This window comes from Coffea arabica, chromosome 10c (genome assembly GCF_036785885.1).
Source record: "Coffea arabica cultivar ET-39 chromosome 10c, Coffea Arabica ET-39 HiFi, whole genome shotgun sequence".
In the NCBI taxonomy this organism is placed as follows: Eukaryota; Viridiplantae; Streptophyta; class Magnoliopsida; order Gentianales; family Rubiaceae; genus Coffea; species Coffea arabica.
In genome coordinates this window covers 26,276,054-26,296,794 of record NC_092329.1, presented here as the reverse complement: position 1 = coordinate 26,296,794, position 20,741 = coordinate 26,276,054, and the positions used below count along the sequence as shown (strand labels likewise).

General features: G+C 37.0%; 2 protein-coding genes across 2 annotated transcripts; both read right to left on the bottom strand.

Annotated features, from left to right (window-relative positions):
- Positions 1-3,964: 3,964 nt before the first annotated feature.
- Positions 3,965-7,737, bottom strand: LOC113714027 (uncharacterized). The gene is made up of 3 exons (XM_027237826.2): positions 5,220-7,737; positions 4,519-4,848; positions 3,965-4,369 (listed from the first exon to the last, which is right to left on the bottom strand). The coding sequence occupies exons 1-2, from the start codon at positions 7,735-7,737 to the stop codon at positions 4,529-4,531; spliced, it is 2,838 nt and encodes a 945-aa protein (XP_027093627.1). The 3' UTR covers positions 3,965-4,369; positions 4,519-4,528.
- A 6,094-nt stretch (positions 7,738-13,831) lies between these two features.
- LOC113713212 (cytosolic Fe-S cluster assembly factor NBP35-like) lies at positions 13,832-17,695 on the bottom strand. Its single transcript, XM_027236876.2, has 3 exons — positions 17,521-17,695; positions 17,286-17,387; positions 13,832-15,033 (listed from the first exon to the last, which is right to left on the bottom strand). The coding sequence occupies exons 1-3, from the start codon at positions 17,564-17,566 to the stop codon at positions 14,108-14,110; spliced, it is 1,074 nt and encodes a 357-aa protein (XP_027092677.2). The 5' UTR covers positions 17,567-17,695; the 3' UTR covers positions 13,832-14,107.
- Between the last annotated feature and the right edge of the window lie 3,046 nt (positions 17,696-20,741).

Below are 20,741 nucleotides of genomic sequence, written 5' to 3'. Positions count from 1 at the left end.
CTTGGGTCGAATTGATATGAATAGTACTTGAACCATCTAGGGTACTTGAGTATTTTTGTTCCGGGGTATATAAGGAAGGACTTGGCCGAACTTGTACCCTTGAGAAATGAAATAATGATTGCTCGGAGTATGTTTTCCTTATACTTTCGACTTGCATGGCATTTTCAAGTATAAATGTTACAAAGTTTTACCGTTTAAAAAGTGAGCAAGTATTTCACGACTACCATCCAAGTGAATTCCAATTTCTTGAATTTTATTGAACGAAACGTTTAAGTTTCGAATCTAAGTCATGTTTCAAAGTTCTCAAACTGAGTTTTATCGCAGATTTGGACTCCGAACCCGGAGTATAACCTGAAAGTGACCAGTAAAGGCACTATATCTTTTGGTGAGTGCTTTCAAATACCGAATTGAACTTGATACTTGAACTTGATACGTGACCAATCTGATTACATGTTATATACGTGAATTGTAAGGGCAAGAGTGTACTTTATCGCACTTGCCCTTACGTGATATACTTGTTTATTGTTGCAATTGACTTGATATACTTGTTTATGATGCGCGCACTTCCTGGAATTCCAGAAACCCTGTGGCGAGTTACTCTAGTCGAGCCGGCAAGGGCTTGGTCGATTGGGTAACGAACCCTGGGTCTCTTGTATTGTCGAGTGGAGTGATATCTCCTCGACTAATCGATATACTCGAGTATTACCACCCGTGTTTATTGAGGATTTTGGGCCCAGCTGGGGGTTTGAACGGTGGACGGAGAGTCGTGTAAGTGGTGTTCTACTGGATTGGTTACTTACTTGAAAGTTGACGGAGTGTCAACTACTACGTGATCAAGCTTCTGGTAATGCAACGGGAATTTGGCTCCTGAGAGTCATTCGTATCCTTATACTTTGGAGTGAATATTGTTTATTGGATTATTGTTGCTTTTGAAAAACTTCTACACTCGCTCATTTTAAGATTGCTACTTGACGTGTTATTGCTCACATTTATGAACTCTGCATGCTTGTTACTTTGCTATACCGAAAACTTGTACTTCTAAATAATGGTCAATTTGCTATTTGGAACCTCACTGGGCTTTTAGCTCATTCCACTCCATTTGTTTTCCTTTCAGGGGTACGAGTGACGCGTGAGACTTGTAAAAGACTAGCGTAGCCTTTTGTTTTGACTTTTGACTTTTTGGTCTTGTACTCGCGCTATTCCTCGAATGGAACATGTTGTACTTGGATTGTATACGTATTGAACTAGTTGGGTGTGTTGAGACTTTGTACCTCGATTTCTATTAATGTAAATTATAATCTTGAATTGGGAATGTTATTTATGGTTCATGGATGTGTGTACGTGACTCGATTAAGATAGTGAGTGAGTCCTGGCGAGAGCTGGGCAGGCGGTCCGCCGAACCCTTTGGTACGCCTTAGGGGGAGGTGGGGTCGTCACACTTGACAGGTGAGTGTTCCATTACCTGTTAACTATCTATATGAAATATCTGTGTACTTGATTGGTGACTGCTTGAGCCAAACATTGTTTGATAAAAATTGAGGCGAGTGTGTACTTTATTGCACTCAACCTCCCTCGATTCCACTGAGGCTCTGTATACTGCTATTATGAGATGTGATTTCTCTATATATGACTGTGTTTGAGTTGATTTGGGTGATATCCTATCAACTACCGCTACTGTTTGAGTACCCAACCTCATAGGTGAGTCGGTCATATCGAGGCAGCAAGGACTTGGTCTAGAAGGCCGACAAACCTTAAGGACTGTTTACTGAAACTAGAAAACGGTATACTCAAATATTACCTACTTACTGTTTGAGGAGTTCAGATCCGGTAAAGGAGTTGGCTGGTGGATGGGAATTGGAGAAAGTGGAGTTCTACGAATATTGTATTCTTTAAATTCAAACGTTGACGGAGAGTCAACGGATTCTTATATGATCAAACTCAAGTGGATTTAGCTTTTGGAAGCCACCCGTATCCTTGAATTGAACCGTGATTACATTGTTGTAGTACAATACTGTATTTACTTGTTTACCTTACATCTTTATCTGGCTATGTGCGTATCTATTTATTTGGAACCTCACTAAGTTTTAGCTCACCCTACTCCCTTTGTTTTCCTTAACAGATGTGGGATGGACATAGGGGCAAGAGCTTTCAAAGCTTTATCTTTTGCTTGAACTTGTACTTCGAGTTGTAACCTTTTGCTTAGTTGACTTTACTTTTGACTCCTGTAAGTTTGAATTCATAAGTTCGACTTATGTTATGTAATTGTAGTGTGAAGTGGTAAGTTTGACTTTTAACTTAACATTCTATGTTTGGAAAGTTGGCTTGACGATTATATGCCATTAGGGTTTGTACGCTCATGATTTGAAGTTATTTCTCTGGTTATCTTGAGTTGCTAGTCCTTTGATCGACCGAGTCCCGGCGAGAGTTGGACAAACAGTCCGTTGATACCCTAGGGTTCACCCTATGGAAAGGTGGGGCTGTCACACAGGTCATCGCACGAGGCCTATAAAACTAGAAAACGTAAAAATATAACTACACATAACTCAATACAGTGAAGGAGGAAAGATGGTCTAAGTCTAGGTGTAGACTGAAACAATAAAATTTTTATGGGCAAATTACACTTTATCCCCTGTGATTTAGTATTTTTGTACATAGCCCCCTATGGTTTTAAAAGTTATATATGACCCCCTCATAGTTTGAATTAAAGTATCAATGTGACGAAATTGGTCATCCATAACGGAACCTGTGAAAATGTCGAAATTACCTTTGTTAAAAAATTCATATGGCTGAAGTGATCAAAATATATAAACATAATATGCACGATACTCAAATCCCGTATGATTTTATATTTTACCATATAATCCTCTTATGGTTTAATGCTTTACTATATAACTCCCTTATGGTTTAATGCTTTGCTATATAACTCCCTGTGCTTAATGGAAAATTTTTAACTTTACATAGGAGTTTTTTTGACATTTTAATTGACTCTGTTATGGATTGCAAAATTCTCTTACTTTGACACTTTAATTTAAACCATGAGGGGGTTATGTATAGTTTTTAAAACCATAGAAGCTATGTACAAAAATACTAAACCATAGGGAGTAAAGTGTAATTTGCCCAATCTTTATTGACAAGTTAAACTAATTATGCTGTAATGATGCAAAGCTCGTTACCATCCTGGGAGATATTTTAGTTCTTTAGTGCCCTCTTTGACCTATGCTCCTCAGTCTTGCAGAAATTATCTCATAGATTGTATAGATGTCAGCCTGAATTTGGATAATGATGTTTAAAGGAAGTCTAACTTCGCACTATAGATGCCATGAGTGCAGGATCAATGGCTTCAAGAATTCCGCATAGATTGTGCAAATGTTTGCCTGAATTTGTCGAGGCCATTTAGTAAAGGATCAATGACTTCAAGAATTACCAGCGACAATTGTCAGTCAGGCTTGCGGCCGTGATTGACGTCACATCAGCTTGTCTTTATTTGACCTATGCATTTCAAATTTTGATTTAAAAAACCACCTTTTTTTTGTTTTAGAAAATCATGGCCCGAATCTGAGCCTCATCACATTAGGCAATTTAGGCCATTGAACATTTTCCACCATTGCACTAGCAATTAGAGTGAAATCAAAGTCCATTTGTACAAGATGATTACTCAATATCAAGAAGCAGAAGTATCTATACATGCTTATTCATCATTCCAAGCTATTAAATTACCATAAGGAGTAACCAATCGCAATTTATTTTTTTAATTTTTATGGGGAGCAAATGATATGAAGGAAATGCATCAAGTAATATCTTAAAGTAATACCACTGGAGCTGAAACTGGTCTACTAGAATCTCTGACAGTGGCCGGTCTATGGTGACTAAGCGGTTCCATAAACAAAACACAGCAATGTAACACATTTGTACATCCTCATTCCAAAAGGACCATTGCAAACAATTAGTCTGGAAACCATGTCAATCAGTACAAAGTATGAACTTTTGCTTACCAACGAAGCTTAGAAAGAAAAGAAAAACACAAAGTAAACTAGGCAAGATCTTAGCTACCAGTATAGGTGCAATGTATCACGAATCAATTTACTTGGAGAGAGATGCAGTGCAAACTGACAAATTTCATCTAATAAATGTTCCAAATCAACTCAAACAAAAGCTGCAAAAAAAGCTCACTTCAAGATCAACTATATTATGAGGTACTGAAAACAAGATGAAATACAAAAAATGCTACTATATTGTACAAATCTAGCATCTGCATCCCCTGTTCTGCAAAATGGTCTTCCTGTTCGGCTCCTGCCACGCAGGAAAGAAACTGCTGACATTCTGCATGAACATGGTTGTGATTGTATACTTTGGTTGAAATCAGTAAGACCTGAAAATGCAACAGTTTAACCATGCAATTATTGATCTTATTCCAATATGGTAGTAGTCTGCTCTCATTATTCTCATATAATCACAACTTTACTGTTGACATAACTGAAATTTTGTATTGGTTTTGCAGAAAAAGTACTTTAGTGTTACCTCTGGAATACTAACTGCTGAATTGTGGAGCCACATCAAGTAGCATTGTCTGCAATTCTTCCGCATCAGGCCTTTCGCGAGGAGAAATGCTTACACAAAGCATAGAGATCTTAAACATTGACCACATTTGTTGATGATTCTCTACAGATGTGCTTCTCACCCTAGGATCAAGAATTTCTTCCAATTGATCATGTTCAACTTTGTCCTTTACCCATTTCACCAACTCTATTCCTTCATTTACAGCTTGTTTGCCAGTTAACAACTCCAGCAAAATGGTTCCGAAGCTAAAGATATTGCCAGATTTGGTAACTCTCATAGTGTATGCATACTCTGCCATGTAGAAATGTAAAATACGGTAAAATAAGACAAAATATAGTAAGAAACTCATATGAGGATTACAAGATTAACATTACACTACGAGCTTGTTGGTTTAAATGATTGTGAAATTTGCAATTACTGCATGCTGACTGCCTGAATAACCTTTATTTGTAATCACTGACATTTTTGCATATTAAGTTGTAGTTTGTTGTATTCCCATCTGCTTTTACACATGCTTATCCTTCATGTCTTTCTAAGTTTTTAATCTGACATTGAAATATTCGCTTTGTGGTTATAGAAAATGAGATCTTTTCTTGACCTTTTTCCCTCAGGTATACAGTCAAAAATTTCCTTCTTAACAAACCAAATGGGAATAACATTACCTGGAGGGACATAACCCACTGCTCCAGCCACTACTGAAAGAGTCCCCAAGCTCTTTGAAGGATCAATAACTTTAGTGAGCTCAACATCTCCTATTAAGGGCTCTGAAAGTGATCTCATAAAGATACTTCTTGTCGAAAGACAAAGGAGCACAACTGGAGCAGAAGTAGAATCATAAAATCCATGTAGATGAGCGAGGCCTTTGGACACTGAAACAGCTATGTTGTAACGAATTTCCCAAGTTAGAACATTTTCATCACTTCCATGGAGAAGATCAAAGAGAGTTCCATGTTGAGGGCATTCATATATTAGAAGTGCACCTTTAACTGTCAAAGCATAAGCAACAGGAATCATGATGTTTGATTTGCTTAACTGATTGAGTAGCTTTACCTCCTGAGAAAATTTTTCTGGACTAACCAAACTGAGTGTCTTGCTAGTCCAATATAGCTTTTTTATGCAATAGTTCATGCCCCAAGGCATCGATGCCTGATAGTAGGTATAGAACTCGCTCTTCAACAAGATATTGGCCTGTCTGTGAACTTCTTTCATGGCTTTGGAGAAGTGAAAGCTAGGTTTGTGGATGCCATCATTGATGATCCACTCAAATTTAGTTCTATCCCAGGAATAATTGAGACATGGAATAATCTTTACGATCATGAAGCTGAATATAAAACCACTGACAAAAGCAACAGCAATCACCATCCCAGTAGATAATCCCTTTGAATGTTTAGAACCAGCAGTTGCTGTTGAAACATGAGTTGCTATGTTTAGACCCTTATTTCCATCTGTCACAACCGTAACATATATTTTAAACTTCGGAATATCTCCAGAAAGTTGGTTGTTTGAAAGTACAAGTTGCGTTAAGTCTGCCATTTCAGTGAGGAAGTTCGGGATTACGCCTGAAAATTTGTTATTCGAAAGATCCAAAACCTCCAATGCGATCAATCCAGATAGCGACACGGGAATAGGCCCGCCAAATAAATTGTTGCTGAGATTCAGAGCAATCTGCAATGATGATGGCATTGCTGGAACATCTCCACTGAGTTGGTTATTTCCAAGTTGAAGTTCGAATAGGAGATTCAGAGTGCGAATGGGAATGGGAATTGGACCACTCAGATTATTATGTTGCAAGTCCAAGTTTGTTAGATTTTGCAATTTGGAAATTGAAGCAGGAATTGAGCCACCAATTGAATTTGAACTGAAATTCATTCTCTGCAAACTGTGTAACTGTGTAAACTGATGAGGGATAACTCCAACCAACTTATTCTTCTGAAGGTATAAAACTTGAAGATTGGCAAGATTACCCAATTGTACAGGCAAGACCCCAGTCAGCCTATTCTGGGCTAAATTCAAGAGAGCTAAACTTCGGCATAATCCCAATTCAGGAGGTATTTCGCCTGTTAGACTGTTGTTGTCCAGCTCCAAATAGGTCAATTTGGTAAGGCTTCCATATGATCGAAATGAGACTGTCCCATTTAATAAATTGCCTCCCAACCTCAACCTGAAGAGGCTTAAAGAGATCTCTGTTGGTATTGGCCCCTCTAACAAATTGGAAGACAAATCTACTGACAGCAAATTGGGTGGGGATAAAAGGTCTTGGGGAATGGTTCCACTTAGCTTGTTGAAACTGAGGTCCAAATTCCTGAGATACGTAGTAATCCCAGGAGGAATATTTCCAACAAAATTATTCTGGTTCGCAGCAAATCGGAATAGTGTTTGAATCTTTACAAGGAGCTTAGGAATTTCACCTCTCAAATTGCTTCCTGAGAGAACCAATATTTGGAGCTTGGAAAGCTCTCCAAATCTCTCAGGGATTAATCCTGAAAGTTCATTGTGACTAAGATCAATCAGAGATAAATTACCATATTTCACTAGCCCTACCGGGATTTCACCTTGAAAACCATTAGTAGATAGCTGAAGTTCTTGTAAAAGATTGTTTTTCCCAAGACTGGTTGGTAGAGGACCAGTGAATCTGTTGTAGCTCAGGTTCAAACTCTTCAGAGAATCCAACCCATCGAATTGCAAATTGATGTTACCCATCAGAGCATTACGAGACAAGTCCAAGACCTCTAACTTTTGAAAACCATTAAAAGTAGGCAAAGAACCACCCAATTCGTTCCTACTAATATTCAGCAGTTTCAAACCACTGATCCCACCACAGGAAGAGATAAACACATTTGGGATTGAGCTCAAATGATTATTAGAGATGTCAAGAGATTCTAAGCTATCAATCTGGCAAACAACAGGCAGAATTTCTGAGCTAGATATTGAAAGCGATGGTAAAGAAAGTTCAGTTACAGAGGAGTTGCTTGAACTGCATGAAACTCCCACCCATGAACATGGATTAGAGTCTTTTTTCACATTACTCCATGGAAATGATGAATTCCCACTATTATTCTGAAGCATCTCATAAAGATTAGTCATGGTGGCAATTTGCTTTGAAGGTAGCTGAGAGAACACTGAGTAAATGAACAAAAAGAAGAAAAAAATTGTTGAGGAGATGTCAACATACTTACTCATTTTGGGCAGAAATCTTTGGCTAACTTAGACTTAGGTTTTGGAGTATTTCACACCTGAATCTCAAGTATTAATTGTGAATATGCATATATCCAGGTATGTGCATGTACTTGTCATTCCATGTGTGAGGTAAACCAATGTGTGGAAAAATGTTCTTGACATTATGGAAGTTATTTAAGTTGACTGGACTTAGAGATCGGATTGGCCGTGACGCACCGGGCAGCAAACAACCAGTTCTGGCAAAATTTCTTCAAGTCAAGTCAAAAAATAAGGTTGGCAATTCATATGGTGTCAGAAATTCCATTTCCATAAATTGTGGACCACTTTTTACCTGTCAGGAGCAAGTTTTGAGATAGTTCTGATGTAAGGCTAATAGCTCCAAGAAGTGGAATGAAATGTCTTGAACAAGCAGTAACAGCTAAGATGGATTTTGACAGAGGAGGTGAAAGCTTTTAAATTGTATTTCCCTATAGTATGTTTAGCAGTTTCAACGAACTGATCTTTTCCAAAGAACATATACATATAACCAAACGATCGTCGCCCTTCAACTATTGCTGAATCCACTTTTTAGGTGGAGCTTAACTGCTCGTACATGAGTGCCAGAGACTTGATTGCTATTGCTAACACGTTTCTGACAAGAGAAGTAGCTCTCTCAAAGGAATTCTTGTTATCAAGTCCAAGCTTCAAACTGTGTTTGTAAATCAAACATACCCCAAAAAAAAAAACAAAGTAACGTGCAAACAGAAAGTAAAGAGAAATTGATGAAGCTGCTGAAAATGCTTTTCTTCCTTTCTTTCTCCAAAATTTTCTTAGATTACTGTCATTTGGTCTCAATCTGTCAACAAACGATGCTAATTCAGTTTTACCTGCATCAAAATTCATATGTCCAGCTATAAAGTTGAAGGTTTAAAAAAAAAAGGTTGAATGTTTATGGCAAAGGAAAACAAATTATCAAATATCACTGAAGCCAAATGGTTGCCTGTGTATCAACACTTTTGCTGTCATAGAATTAACTAACAGCTGGAGCATTTTTAACGGCTTTTAAAGTATCTAGATGTCTATCGAAGGATTCATCTTATATATAAAGAAGACAAAAAAATTGAAGAAAGCAAGACTGCTGGTTGGAAAATTTCAACTTATTTTACTTTAAGTAGGAATAACTCCAGTCTTCACGCTTCCAGTCCCTAATAAATGTGATGTGTAGATTGTAGACCAAGACACCAATGTCATTTCGATTGATCAACCATTAACTTCTATTCTACCACTGTTGGGATTAAATGCCAAAGACTCAAGTCTTCCAAGAATTTTGTCACAGGAGACTTAAATGTGAAGAATACACAGATTGTCAGATTTAAAGATGCAAATATATGTAAACATGTAACTATACAAGACTCATTAAAGCGAAGGAGGAAAGATGATCTAGAGTGGAGCCGTGGAGGTGCAGGCTCAAAACCAAGTCTTTCTTGATAGGTTAAACTCATGGTGCCGAAATGATGCGAAGCTCACACTTTTTTCGCGTTTTTGGCGTTTTTGGTGTGATTTGTAGTTCTTAGTGCCTTCTTTGCCCTGTGCTCCTTAGTAATTTGCATAGGGACGGAACCAGAAACTTCACTTTGAGGAACAACTTTCATAGACATGAAAGCGTTACAGTTTAAAAAAAAAAAAAAACTTCAAAAAATTTTCGAAGTTTGAAGGGGAAATAACATAATTTTCAAGAACGTAGGAGTTGTACCTAGAGGTGGGCACGAGTCGGGTAACATGATTTGACTGATTTGACCCTAATATATCGGATCACTATTTTTTTTACCCTAAGCCGCTCCGCTTGTTTTCGGATACCCGAACCTCGGGTATTCGAAAAAAAAGGACAGCTCATGGGGTACCCGTCCTATAATTCATGTTTACTAATATCCATTTTTCAAGCACAACAAATATCACCTTCCAATAAATTACTAAAGCAGAATAAGAAAACATAGAGAATAAGTGCCAAATTCAGCTTCGACATAAATAGAAAACAGAAAAGGAAGTGCCAACCACACCAACTTCAGCAACTCTCGGTTCTAGAAACAAATTCCCCCAGCCTAACAACTTTTACCGGCCTACTAAAATTCAAGAAATCATAGGCTAAAAGAGATGCTACATGCTGATGCAAATAACTACAGAAGTACACACCAGTAATCTTTGATTATTTAAGAAGCATCAGCAAAGTCAATAAGTGCGAGTTCTGCACTTTCCAACTCTACCTGTCACCTAGCGAAGATGCTATTCCCTCCCCCTCCTTATTTTTCTGATTTAATCCATTAAAAAATCCATATCTCCTGTCAAGAATCTGGGCAGTGGGCATCACAGATTCACCGAAATACTAGGGTTCACTTACGAGGTTGAGAGTAGAAGCGGCAATTTGGATTGAAATCCATTTATCCATCCATATAATCCATAATTAAATGGATAATGGATTATCCATTTATAGTATTGGTTTTAAATGGTTGATCAAAGTAAAACCATTAAATTAAATGGATTTATATGGATTATCCACTAAAACCATATATATCCATTTACTTAAAAACCAAATAAAAGAGAGGGAAAGGAAATGACTAAAAAAGGAGCCATCCTAAAATTGCAATTGGGGTGTGAAAATTTTGCTTACATGAACTGGTAACTAGAACAAGAAAAATATAGTTATTCATTTAAATGCATTTTTGAATAAGGTGAGTTACTAGTTTATTTTAATTCTTCACTTAGTGAAATCTAATTCATTTGCTAAGAAAGTGGGTCAACATCAGACCATGAGAGGATTTTGAATTAGGAGGGGTAAATTTGATCATTTTCTTTTTGGTAACAAACACATTAATAAGTTTACAAATCGGTTAATTAATCCACTTGAATCATATATCTATGAACTTTTACTTGTTCTAAGATCTCTCTTATTTTTTAAAGTACAACAGAAAACTGGTATCTGTTCTTGGACTTAATTAATTGAGAGGGAAATGCCGAATTTGAGATAAATTTAAATGCAGTCAAGGCTAAAAGTAGAAGATAATATGGGCCATAATTAAAATCCATGGATGCCGAATTTGTAGATACCCTACGTACGATCTATGCAGGACTTCTATTGTTTGGGCTAGTTTGCAATATATGGCTACTCTGTAATATGTAATATATATATACATATATAATAATAAAAATAAAAAATAATAATAATAATTTCAGATAGTTTTTTAGTGAAATGAAGGTTCATTTTGCTTGAATTTACATCCGTGGTATTTTGTGGCTTGAATTTACAAGAAATGGTAATACAAAAAAAAAGTAACAAAAATATTTAAATGGATTATAAATGGATAATTGGTTTTTATTTAATCCATTTAGATCCATCCATTTAGATCCATTTATTAAATGGATCTAAATGGATTGGATAAATTTTATCCACCATCCATTAAGTCAAAACCAATTATGAACCATTTATCCATATTGCCACCTCTAGTTGAGAGCTTGCATTGAAGGTCCGGCGTTCTGCAGCTTCTGCTTGAGGCTTACTTTGAGGAGCACCAGCAAATCAGAAATGGGTTGTGATTCTCTCATGATTCCAAGACAATCGTATATTTGTAGCACAAAGTGGTGAAAATTGAAGAGAAAATTGGAATTGTTGTGGTGAAAATTGAAGAGAAGAAAAGGATATATTCGGCTGAAGATAGAGAGAAACTTGGAAAGTGGAAAACTGAATGTCGATAAAATTCTTTAGGGTTAATTATTTAAGGAAATTATAAAATTGCCCTTATATTTTTAATATTTATATAATATACCCCAGTTCGGATACCTACGGATTTTTATTTTTATAACCCATATTCGTATCCGAATTTTACAGGTACCTGATCCTTCTCAGCTAATAGAAATCGGATCGGTTATCTTAATTTTCAATACAAGGCGAATCAGATTGTTCGAATTTTTGAGTTGACGGGTTTTTTTGCCCACCCCTAGTTGTAACTGCTCTCCGCCCCTTTTGATTCCGTCCTTGGTCTCATGGAAGTCACCTGATAGATTATGTAGATGTACAGCTAATTATGCCCTGAATTTGGACAATGATATTAAAAGGACAGTTAACTTCACACCGTGGATGGTGGATGCCATTAGTATGGGTTTGTTTAAATTGCAAGATTTTCAAATAAAAATTTCAGATTTTGTTTTGCTTGCATTACACACATAATTTTTAATCACTTTTTAATTTCACATATATTATATCACAAAAAGTGCTACAGTAATTATTTTAAATAAATATTTTAAATAAATTCATATCCAAACAAACCCAATTGTTTTAGGAATTGCCAATGTGGATGTATAGCTCCTCGATTTGGACAATAATGTTGAAAGAAAGTTTAATTCAGAATTGTGAATAATCACTCTAGATTGGTTGAATGGTGAGAAGAAAACTCTTAGAATCCTTTAGATTGCTAAATTCAGGGTTTCAATTTTGAATTTGATGGTTGGGGTGAAAAATGTTTGGGGAGGAAATAATAAACCTTTTTTTTTTTTTAAATAATGGCCCAAATCTAGGCCACATCAAGTTGGCCCAATTTGACCAATTGCTTTGGCAATCATATTGAAATTAAATCGATATTCGTTATTCAAATTATTAAATCAATCATAAAGACTAAAAAATATTTTTTTTGTTGAGCAAATGAATGAACGAAATGCGTTAATATTTTAAATTAATATCTTTCAGTTTGCAATATTCAATTTAGCTTATAAACGCAGAAGTTAGGTAATTGTGAGATCACTAATTTGACTCTCGATCTTTCTACTTTTCCCCCTTTCTTATTACAAGGTTTGAAAGTCTATTTTTGAAGCAAAGAAAGTTATACCACTCAACCTCTTGCAAAGTTTAAAGCAATGTGCATTCTCCCAAGGGATGATAACCCAGATATTCTTTGCTAGAAACCAGATTCAAAAGGGAGATTCCTACCAATGTCAGCATATAAAATCACGTGGGAAGAAAAGGAGCCAAGGCATGGAGATGCAGGATGGGATACGATTTGGAAAATTAGGGTCCTCAAAGGTGGCAATTCCTGCTATGGACAATTCGGAAACGAAGACATTTGGCAACGGATGACTTGTGCCAGATTTGTAACAAATGCTCATGCAGTCAGGGATTCCGACTGAATCAGGGTATTGTGGATACTGGTAGTAAATCAGAATAAATGGGAGTACTTTTTCAGTAAACCGTCATTTGAATTGTTTGATTGCAATCTGAAGCAGGATGGAATTGGATTTGGGGGTAAACTGAAAGTTACTTTTCCAACAGATTATACATTTGGCATGGAGAGCAAGAAATACAATGAAGGCGGGTAACCTTTGCTACATACTTGCCTAAGTACTCTATTAGCAATGGCAGATCAAGCAAAGAGTGTACTTCTTTAAGGCTCACGTTGAACTCCAACGCAGGAATGTTTTCATCAGATGAAGTCCACCAGCGGAAGGTACTGTTAAAGACAATGTTGGCAGCGCATCTGGGAGTAATCCAGGAATGGCAGGAATAGGGAGGGCTGATAAGTGATGACAGGGGAAGATGGAAGTGAGGCTCTCAAAGAATATTGGCAAGGGAGCAATTATTGAAGTTGGCATGGGAGTAGGGATTCAGGAAAGTTTAGCTTCGATTGAAAAGGTAGATTTCACTTCACCGCACTATAACTTAGCAAAGCAAATCAAAGAATGAATGAGAAAGAATGGTCGTGCAACCTCCAACAGAGGGAAGACAACTGGAGTGCTTACTGGCCGACTAAGGGAGGAATACAAAACCAATATGATCAAGGTTTATTAAATGAAGGGCCCTTAAAGAAATTTTAGGGGCTGATGTAATCAGGGTAGTCACCCCACGTTTTATTTCTGCTAAGGGGACTAGGTAAGCTGACTCGTTTGCTCCATAAACAAAAGACAGCAATGTAGCAAACTTGAACATCCTCATTCCCAAAGGACCAGTGCAGAAATTAAACTATAAACCATATCAATCAGCAAAAACTCTGAACCTTTTAACTTATACCAGAGAAGCATAACAATAAAGAGAAACACGAGTAAACTAGGAGAGATCTAAGCTATCATTCATTATAGGTGCAATATAAATCAGGAATCAATTTATTTGGAGAGATATAGCGCAGACTGACAAATTTCATCTATTAACTGTTCCAAACCAACTCAAAAAAAAAAACAGCTCACCTCAAGATCAATCAATTAGCGAAATACCAAAAAAGTGTCTATAATTGTACAAATCTAACATCTTATCTCCAAACAAAACAGATGCAAAAAGCTTCGACCAACCCCTACCAACTCTCTCCCCCCCCCCCAAAAAAAAAAAAGAAAGAAAAGAAGAGAGAGAGAGATATAACACCTAGGCGCCATCCTCTATTCTGGAAATCATTTGCTGTGCCAACAGTTTATCGATGATCATTTTAAGTGCAGGGGCACTCACCCGACATTTATCGTCGGAAAAGCACGATCTTCCTTCTTCAGCTGCTTTGCATAGCTGAGGATCCAGTGGAACCTTTCCAAGAAAAGGGATGCCCATCTCACTGCACATTCTACCAGCACCTCCAGCACTACTATCGAATATTTCAGTGTAAGCGACAACATCCAGCATTTCTGGGGCTTTCTCCTTCATATATGATAGGATCCACTCAGTCATGTCCTTTTGTTCACCTGTTTCTGTTGTCCTCATGAATCTGAACTCCGACAATGGTTGACACAGACCACTCATGTTTTCAACAACACCAAGAACCTTTAGGCCGACTTTCTTGCAGAAACTCACTTCTTTTCTGACGTCTATTAGAGATACCTGTTGTGGAGTAGTGACTACAATAGCACCATCTATTCCAGTCGCTTGAAGAAATTGAACAATTGAGATGTGCTCATCCGAGGTTCCAGGTGGAGCATCAATCACAAGAAAATCAAGCTCCCCCCAATAAACGTCCTTTAAGAACTGCTTGATTAGGCCATTCTTGCGGGGGCCTCTCCATATGACGGCCTCATCTGGGTTGGGAAGCATAAATCCAATTGACATGACCCCAAGCTTAGACTCAACATAAACAGGAGACCATCCAAGATTACTTTGGTGAATCTCTTGTCCTTCAAGGCCAAGCATCTTTGGGATGCTGGGTCCACAAATATCTATATCAAGTAGACCCACTTGAAAATCCATAGCTGCTAGTGAATAAGAAAGTTGAGCTGAGAATGTACTCTTGCCCACACCACCCTTGCCAGATAAAACCAGTATCTTGTGCTTTACAGTAGCCATTCGCTCTACTATGGTAACCAAATCTGCAACAGAAATCAAGAAGAAATAAACCAGTAAATAAATGTTCCTTGCCTCATAAGAGCAATGATTGAGCAAAACTATATAAAAGCTGCAGGAAACTAGGAAAGGCAAGCTTGAAAAATTTTCTGCCATACAGCACTCAGATGAAAAATGATTCATATGAACCGCTAATGAAAATTGAGATCCAGTTAAAAATGAGATCCATATTTTCCAGAAGCTAATACATGGCAGAAATATCTGTTTTAGATGATGCTTGCATCAGAAGAAAAAATTTGAAGCATGCCAATTTCCTACCAGTAAAACTTAGACAGTTTCAATTTATCTCAAGACCACCCAACTCCTGGTTTCTCAAACTTTTCATTAATTGTTGGTTCTTCATGCCAACAGAAGAAAATGCATCAAGTCATCAATATTTTCAACCCTCAAAAGCAGTAAAATACACACAGACTCATGCAAATATAGTAAAATAAGAGTTCACATTGATCCATTTTGAAAAAAAAGGAAGGGGGGGGGGGGGGGGGGGGGGGGAAGGGAACCCACACTCACTGCAAGCTCAGCACAGCCAAGAATACATCAGCTAATGTTGGAGTTCAACCTTAGACGGAATCATGAACCCAAGAACTTAATTACCAGAACACAAAATAACAAGACAGTAGTTAAAGAACTTTAGAAGAAAATATTCTTTTCTTGACTCCAAATGCCTCAATTTAATAACTATTCATTTCCAGTGACAAACTACAGATAATTTCACTAAAATCTCAATTCCAATGTCCCTAGTTTCATGATTGAATATGTTCCATTCTCATGCAATTCAGCATTACTACCACCTAAGGCAAGTTTTCCGCAAGAAGCAGTTGGAATTCAACATCTCAGGTTATAAAAATTTTGCCCTGACATTTTTTCCCATTAGTAGACATGCCCATTTTCACAGGTGGAGAATCAAGTTGAGCATATCATAATCTCACATATTTAAGGATCTAGCTATTTGAAAGCTGGATATCATGCATTCTGAAAGATTAACAAAAAGCATAAATTCATTGGCAATAACAGCAGTTTTATGAAAACACTTAAAAGAATCAAGATGCAATATGAAAGAGAGAGAAGATTCAACACCAATTAGAAGTATTTATAAGAAAAGCAGCTGGATTGGCGAAAGCTATTGCAAATGAATATGATTAACAAAAGCATGGCACATGCCATTGACTTTGGTTACTGCCTTCTGTTTTATATCAGTTCATTCTTTTGGGGGGAGTGCAGCAAGTAAAATCTTCAATTTAAGCAATACAAGGAAACTTTACAGGAGGTCCAGAATGTGTGAACGCTATGCGTGAGACACACACCACTACCTAATGGCTTCCTTTTTCCCAGCACAATCGCAACAGATAAATCCGGCATAGTATGTTCAGTTTTGACATATGACAAATTCCTATCTAAAGCGTCTTTCCATCAAGTTAACAACACACAGTCATGAGCTGCAAAACTGTTTATGACATATGAAAACACCATTCAAGTAGCACCAATCAGGACAAGTACAGTACTGAATTGTTTCTTCTTTTTTTTTAAAAAAAAAAAAAAAGCAAATTAAAAACCGCAAGATCATGTGGCTAACATTAAGTGATCCAGATTGGGCTTCATCTAGCCAACGTGTAGAATTCGAGAAATTCAAGTTAGCTAAGTTACCTAACAGCATTTAACTCCAATACTATATCTCACTTACTTTGAGAGTGTGTTGAATACGTTCTAGGGATGCTTGGCTTAACTGAACACATCGAGCTAATCTTGAATACATTCTAGGGATGCTTGGCTTAACTGAACATATCGAGCTATCAGTCAAGCTCTAGTACAGCGTTGGAGAAATGTTATTAGAACGATTCAATCCCATTTTGCTAAACTTTACCAAACATTTGTCTGCCAATATTAACAGAGGTAGCTGCAAAAACATATTTCAGTAAAACCTACCCGTGTACAAACTACTCAAGTTATTCTAAATTGGAAATTTGGCTTTTCAACAACCAAATCCCGTTTAATCCTCTGCTTATTCTCACCATCTTCTGAAATTTAAGAAGTTTAACAGTACATCACAAATCAAATAAAAATTTTACATTTTTTATGCCGCCCCTCCTTGTAACCATTCAAAAATCAATAACAATAATTTAATTTGAGTTAAACACCTTCTCCCTCCCCGCCGCGGCCCTTCCCCATCAAAACAAAAACAAAAAAAAAAATAACAGATATTTTTCCAAAAAAAAAAGACCTGGGTCGGGGCCTTTAGGAGCAGTAACACAGGCTTCTTGATTAGGGCATCCTTTACATGCATCAGATTTTCCCGCTGACTCCGATTGGGTCCCTGGACAATCTGAAAACCCAAAACAAAATTTAAACAAAAAAAGAATAATTTATTGGGTAGTCGAAAACAAAATAAAAATCAACTTTACTGGTAAAATTGAAAAGGAAAAAAGTGAATAAAGTGTTAAAATTTCTTTACACACGTTCATTTGCATTTTCTGGGACGTCTTTGTAGTCTCCGCTCTCCATTTTTCTTGCCTCCGCCAGGTAGAAGTAGAGAAATCCCCAAGTTTTCTTGCTTCTGACACAATGAAATGCTGTGAGAGATGCTGTTTTAGGCCCTTCGATTAAGCTGTACACAGCAGAATCGGATTTAAAAGAACGGTTTCAAGTTTCAAAGAAAAATTAGCCGACCTTCTGAACCGCCAGTAAAGTCAGCTGGGTATTTGAACCGGGCTGGACCGCCAGTATATCAACCCGGTATTTGATGCAGCCAACCGATATTAAAGGCTCGTTTGGCAAGTGAGTTTTTTAGATTTTTGTCAAAAACTTTACTGTAACTTACTGTAAAATTTTTTTGATGTGTGTTTTTTTTTAATATTTTGAAATGTATAGTTTAAAAACTTTGAAAAATTTTTTGAGGGTACTGTAGTTAAAGTTTTTAAAAAACTTGTAACAGACAAACTTGGCAAAAAACTTGTCTGCCAAACAAGCAAACTACTCAAACCCGGAAATTGTTCAGGGTATCTAAGCAACCGGTTGGTGAACAAAATTCGCATTTACAAATGTTGAATTTGTAAACCAACACAAATTTAGTGTTTTCAAAACCTTTGATGTCAAATTATTTCTTCAAATATTCAACTGCTTTATGAAACACCTATAAAATTTTACCAAGTTTCTTTTATAAAAATACATGGACATATAAGATCATTAATATAGCCTTTTTTTAATCAAATATTTACTAAGGCGATTATACCATATGCATTCATATTATTTGAACCCATACAAAAAACGTTACAATTTGATAGAATAAATTTTTCTAGGATTTAATTTACATGTTTTAGGGATGCAGGAATGCTAAATCCTTTAGGAATCCAATGTTCCATAGATATCATTATCGAATGTTCCATAGAAATAAGTTGTGACAACATCACATATATCAAGTTTTTGATACACATAACATGCAACCAAAGAGCAAGAATAGCCAAAAATGAGCTTCCCTTCCCTATCTCGCACCACAACCCCACCCCCACTAACCCCAGGATTCCCTCTAGAACATCCATCTGAATTCAATTTGTACCCTGTCGTAGGAGCCACCCATGCCACCTAAAGAATAGAAACCCTCCGTCTCATACCCACCACAGACGAGTGAAAAGCATCCCACGACCCAAAAGAAACTTCTATCTTCGGAAAGCGGCAATGAAATAATTCACACAGTTGTAGAAATACCTGATGCACCACCATCGTACACACCATCTTCCTCCCCTCAAAAACCCCTTTGTTTCTTGCTTTCCACAGCTCCCAACAGACCAGCATTGGTAGTAATCGATAGACGAACTTAAGGTACTCATTGTGCCTCCGGCGCAACCACCATCGAGAGACCAGATGCCTTAATGTGGAAACCCCAACCAAATCCCCTGGATTGTTCTCGAAGCGATTCCAGACTGCCTTTGCTAAATCTCCTGTGCAGAAGGGTTGATGGATCCCTTCCTCGCCCGGCTCAGAGCAACAGTGACACCTAAACGGTCCCTGAACCCCAAATCTCTATAGCATATGCATAAGGGGAAGACGCGACCGCAAAAGCCGAAGCATGAAGAAGGAAATCTTGAGTGGGCATCCTTTCAGCCAAACCTGTGAAGTGACCCACGAGTAGTTGGACGCCTGCGCAACAATGGAGTAAGCAGAGGCTACCGAGAATGCACCATTAGCCGTTCAAGCCCAGACTGTGAGAACCCAAAATTTTCATATTTTCTAGCCATTATTTAATTTATTTGCACCCATTTTCTATATTTTCTTTATTATGAAAAATTTCTAAATAATTTTTATGACTAAATATAGTTTTTAAATCATTTTTCTAGTATAAGTTAGTTCAAGAGATATTAGGAGTGTATATTGGACGTGGGACCCGCTAGTGCATTAAATGCGATAAATTCGGCCAATTAGGTTAAGTTTTGCATAAAGGGTTTAAATTACTAGGTGTTAGGAAATGATTAGAGGTTACCTAACTAGATTAACATTGGAGAGACATGAAGATAGGTTTGAACTTAAAAGGTGCCATGTGTCACCTTCTTCAAAGTTGGACTTTGACCACTATTCCCCAACTTTATTAAATACCAAAATTGACCAAAAATCATCTTCATTTTCATCCTTCTTGGCCGAGCTTCTTGAGAGGAAAGAAGAGAGAGACTTTCAACTTGTTTAATCCATTTCTTCCTCATATCTTGTGATCCAACCATTAAAACTTCAAATTACTCCATAAAAATCCTTTGCAAAATAGGATTAAAGAAGGTGGTAGAGTAGTTTTAGAAGAGGAGGTGCTAAGTTGCTATCTTTCTTGAGTTTCTAATGTGAGTTGCTAAGAAATTTCCTCTTTGTTCTTAATAAGGGTAGATTAGTAGTTTTTAGTGGCTAAAAATGTTATTTTGTGGAAGATTTCATGATTTTTAGTAGAGTTTGATAAATTTCTGATTTGTTGGTGGAATTTCTGATTTTATATGATAATTATTGTTTAGTCATGGAATGATGGCTTGTTATGGTGTGAAATGGAGCTTGTATATGTTGAATATGATTATTTGCGAAAAATTTCAGCTTTGTGCCGAAATTTTAGTTTTAGGGTTTGAATTTGGGGCTTTTCTAGGGTTTGTTGTGGAACTCTTGATTTGGCTAAGATTAAAGGCCATTTTAACCCTAAGAAGGTGTATTGAATAGCTTATGACTTGTAGTTATAATTGTGGTTGTGTTGGATGAATATAAATGGTTATTTGTATGATAGAAAATCTGAAATTCTAGGGGAAATGCTGTCCAATTCTTAAGTCTAGGTAATTTCATGGTATTGGCTTGTTGTGAGTGGAAATGAGTGACTTTGGGAGTTGTTTGAACCTTTGGCACCAAGTGTTCCTTATTTTCATTTCTAAGTTCTACTTGGCCTTGCATTAGTAGTTATTGATTAGGTTTATGACTCGTGTTCGAGTCTCATTGTGTTATCTTGATTGTTATGGGGCGTGCCGATGATTCAAGGCATACGTCGGGTGGAAACTTGTGAAGTTTCTTTGTTTGAAGTGGTGAGTGTACTACTCACGTGATTGTTATTTCATGGTTTTATTGTACTTGACATATGTGATTGGACTGTTTGTGCTTACTGCTTATGCTAGATGAGACAAGGGTGTACTTGATCGCTCTCGTACTCTATGGCTTGTTTAACTAT

Bases quoted from the DNA above. Each gene is read 5' to 3' on its own strand.
- LOC113714027 (XM_027237826.2), bottom strand. From the start codon at position 7,737: ATGAGTAAGTATGTTGACATCTCCTCAACAATTTTTTTCTTCTTTTTG. The intron at 4,849-5,219 runs GTAATGTTATTC...TCTACATGGCAG, and splicing joins AGTGGGTTATGTCCCTCCAG to AGTATGCATACACTATGAGA.
- LOC113713212 (XM_027236876.2), bottom strand. From the start codon at position 17,566: ATGGAGAGCGGAGACTACAAAGACGTCCCAGAAAATGCAAATGAAC. The intron at 17,388-17,520 runs GTGTGTAAAGAA...TTGGGTTTTCAG, and splicing joins CCCAGAAAATGCAAATGAAC to ATTGTCCAGGGACCCAATCG. The intron at 15,034-17,285 runs GTCTTTTTTTTT...TTTCTGTTGCAG, and splicing joins TCCTAAAGGCCCCGACCCAG to ATTTGGTTACCATAGTAGAG.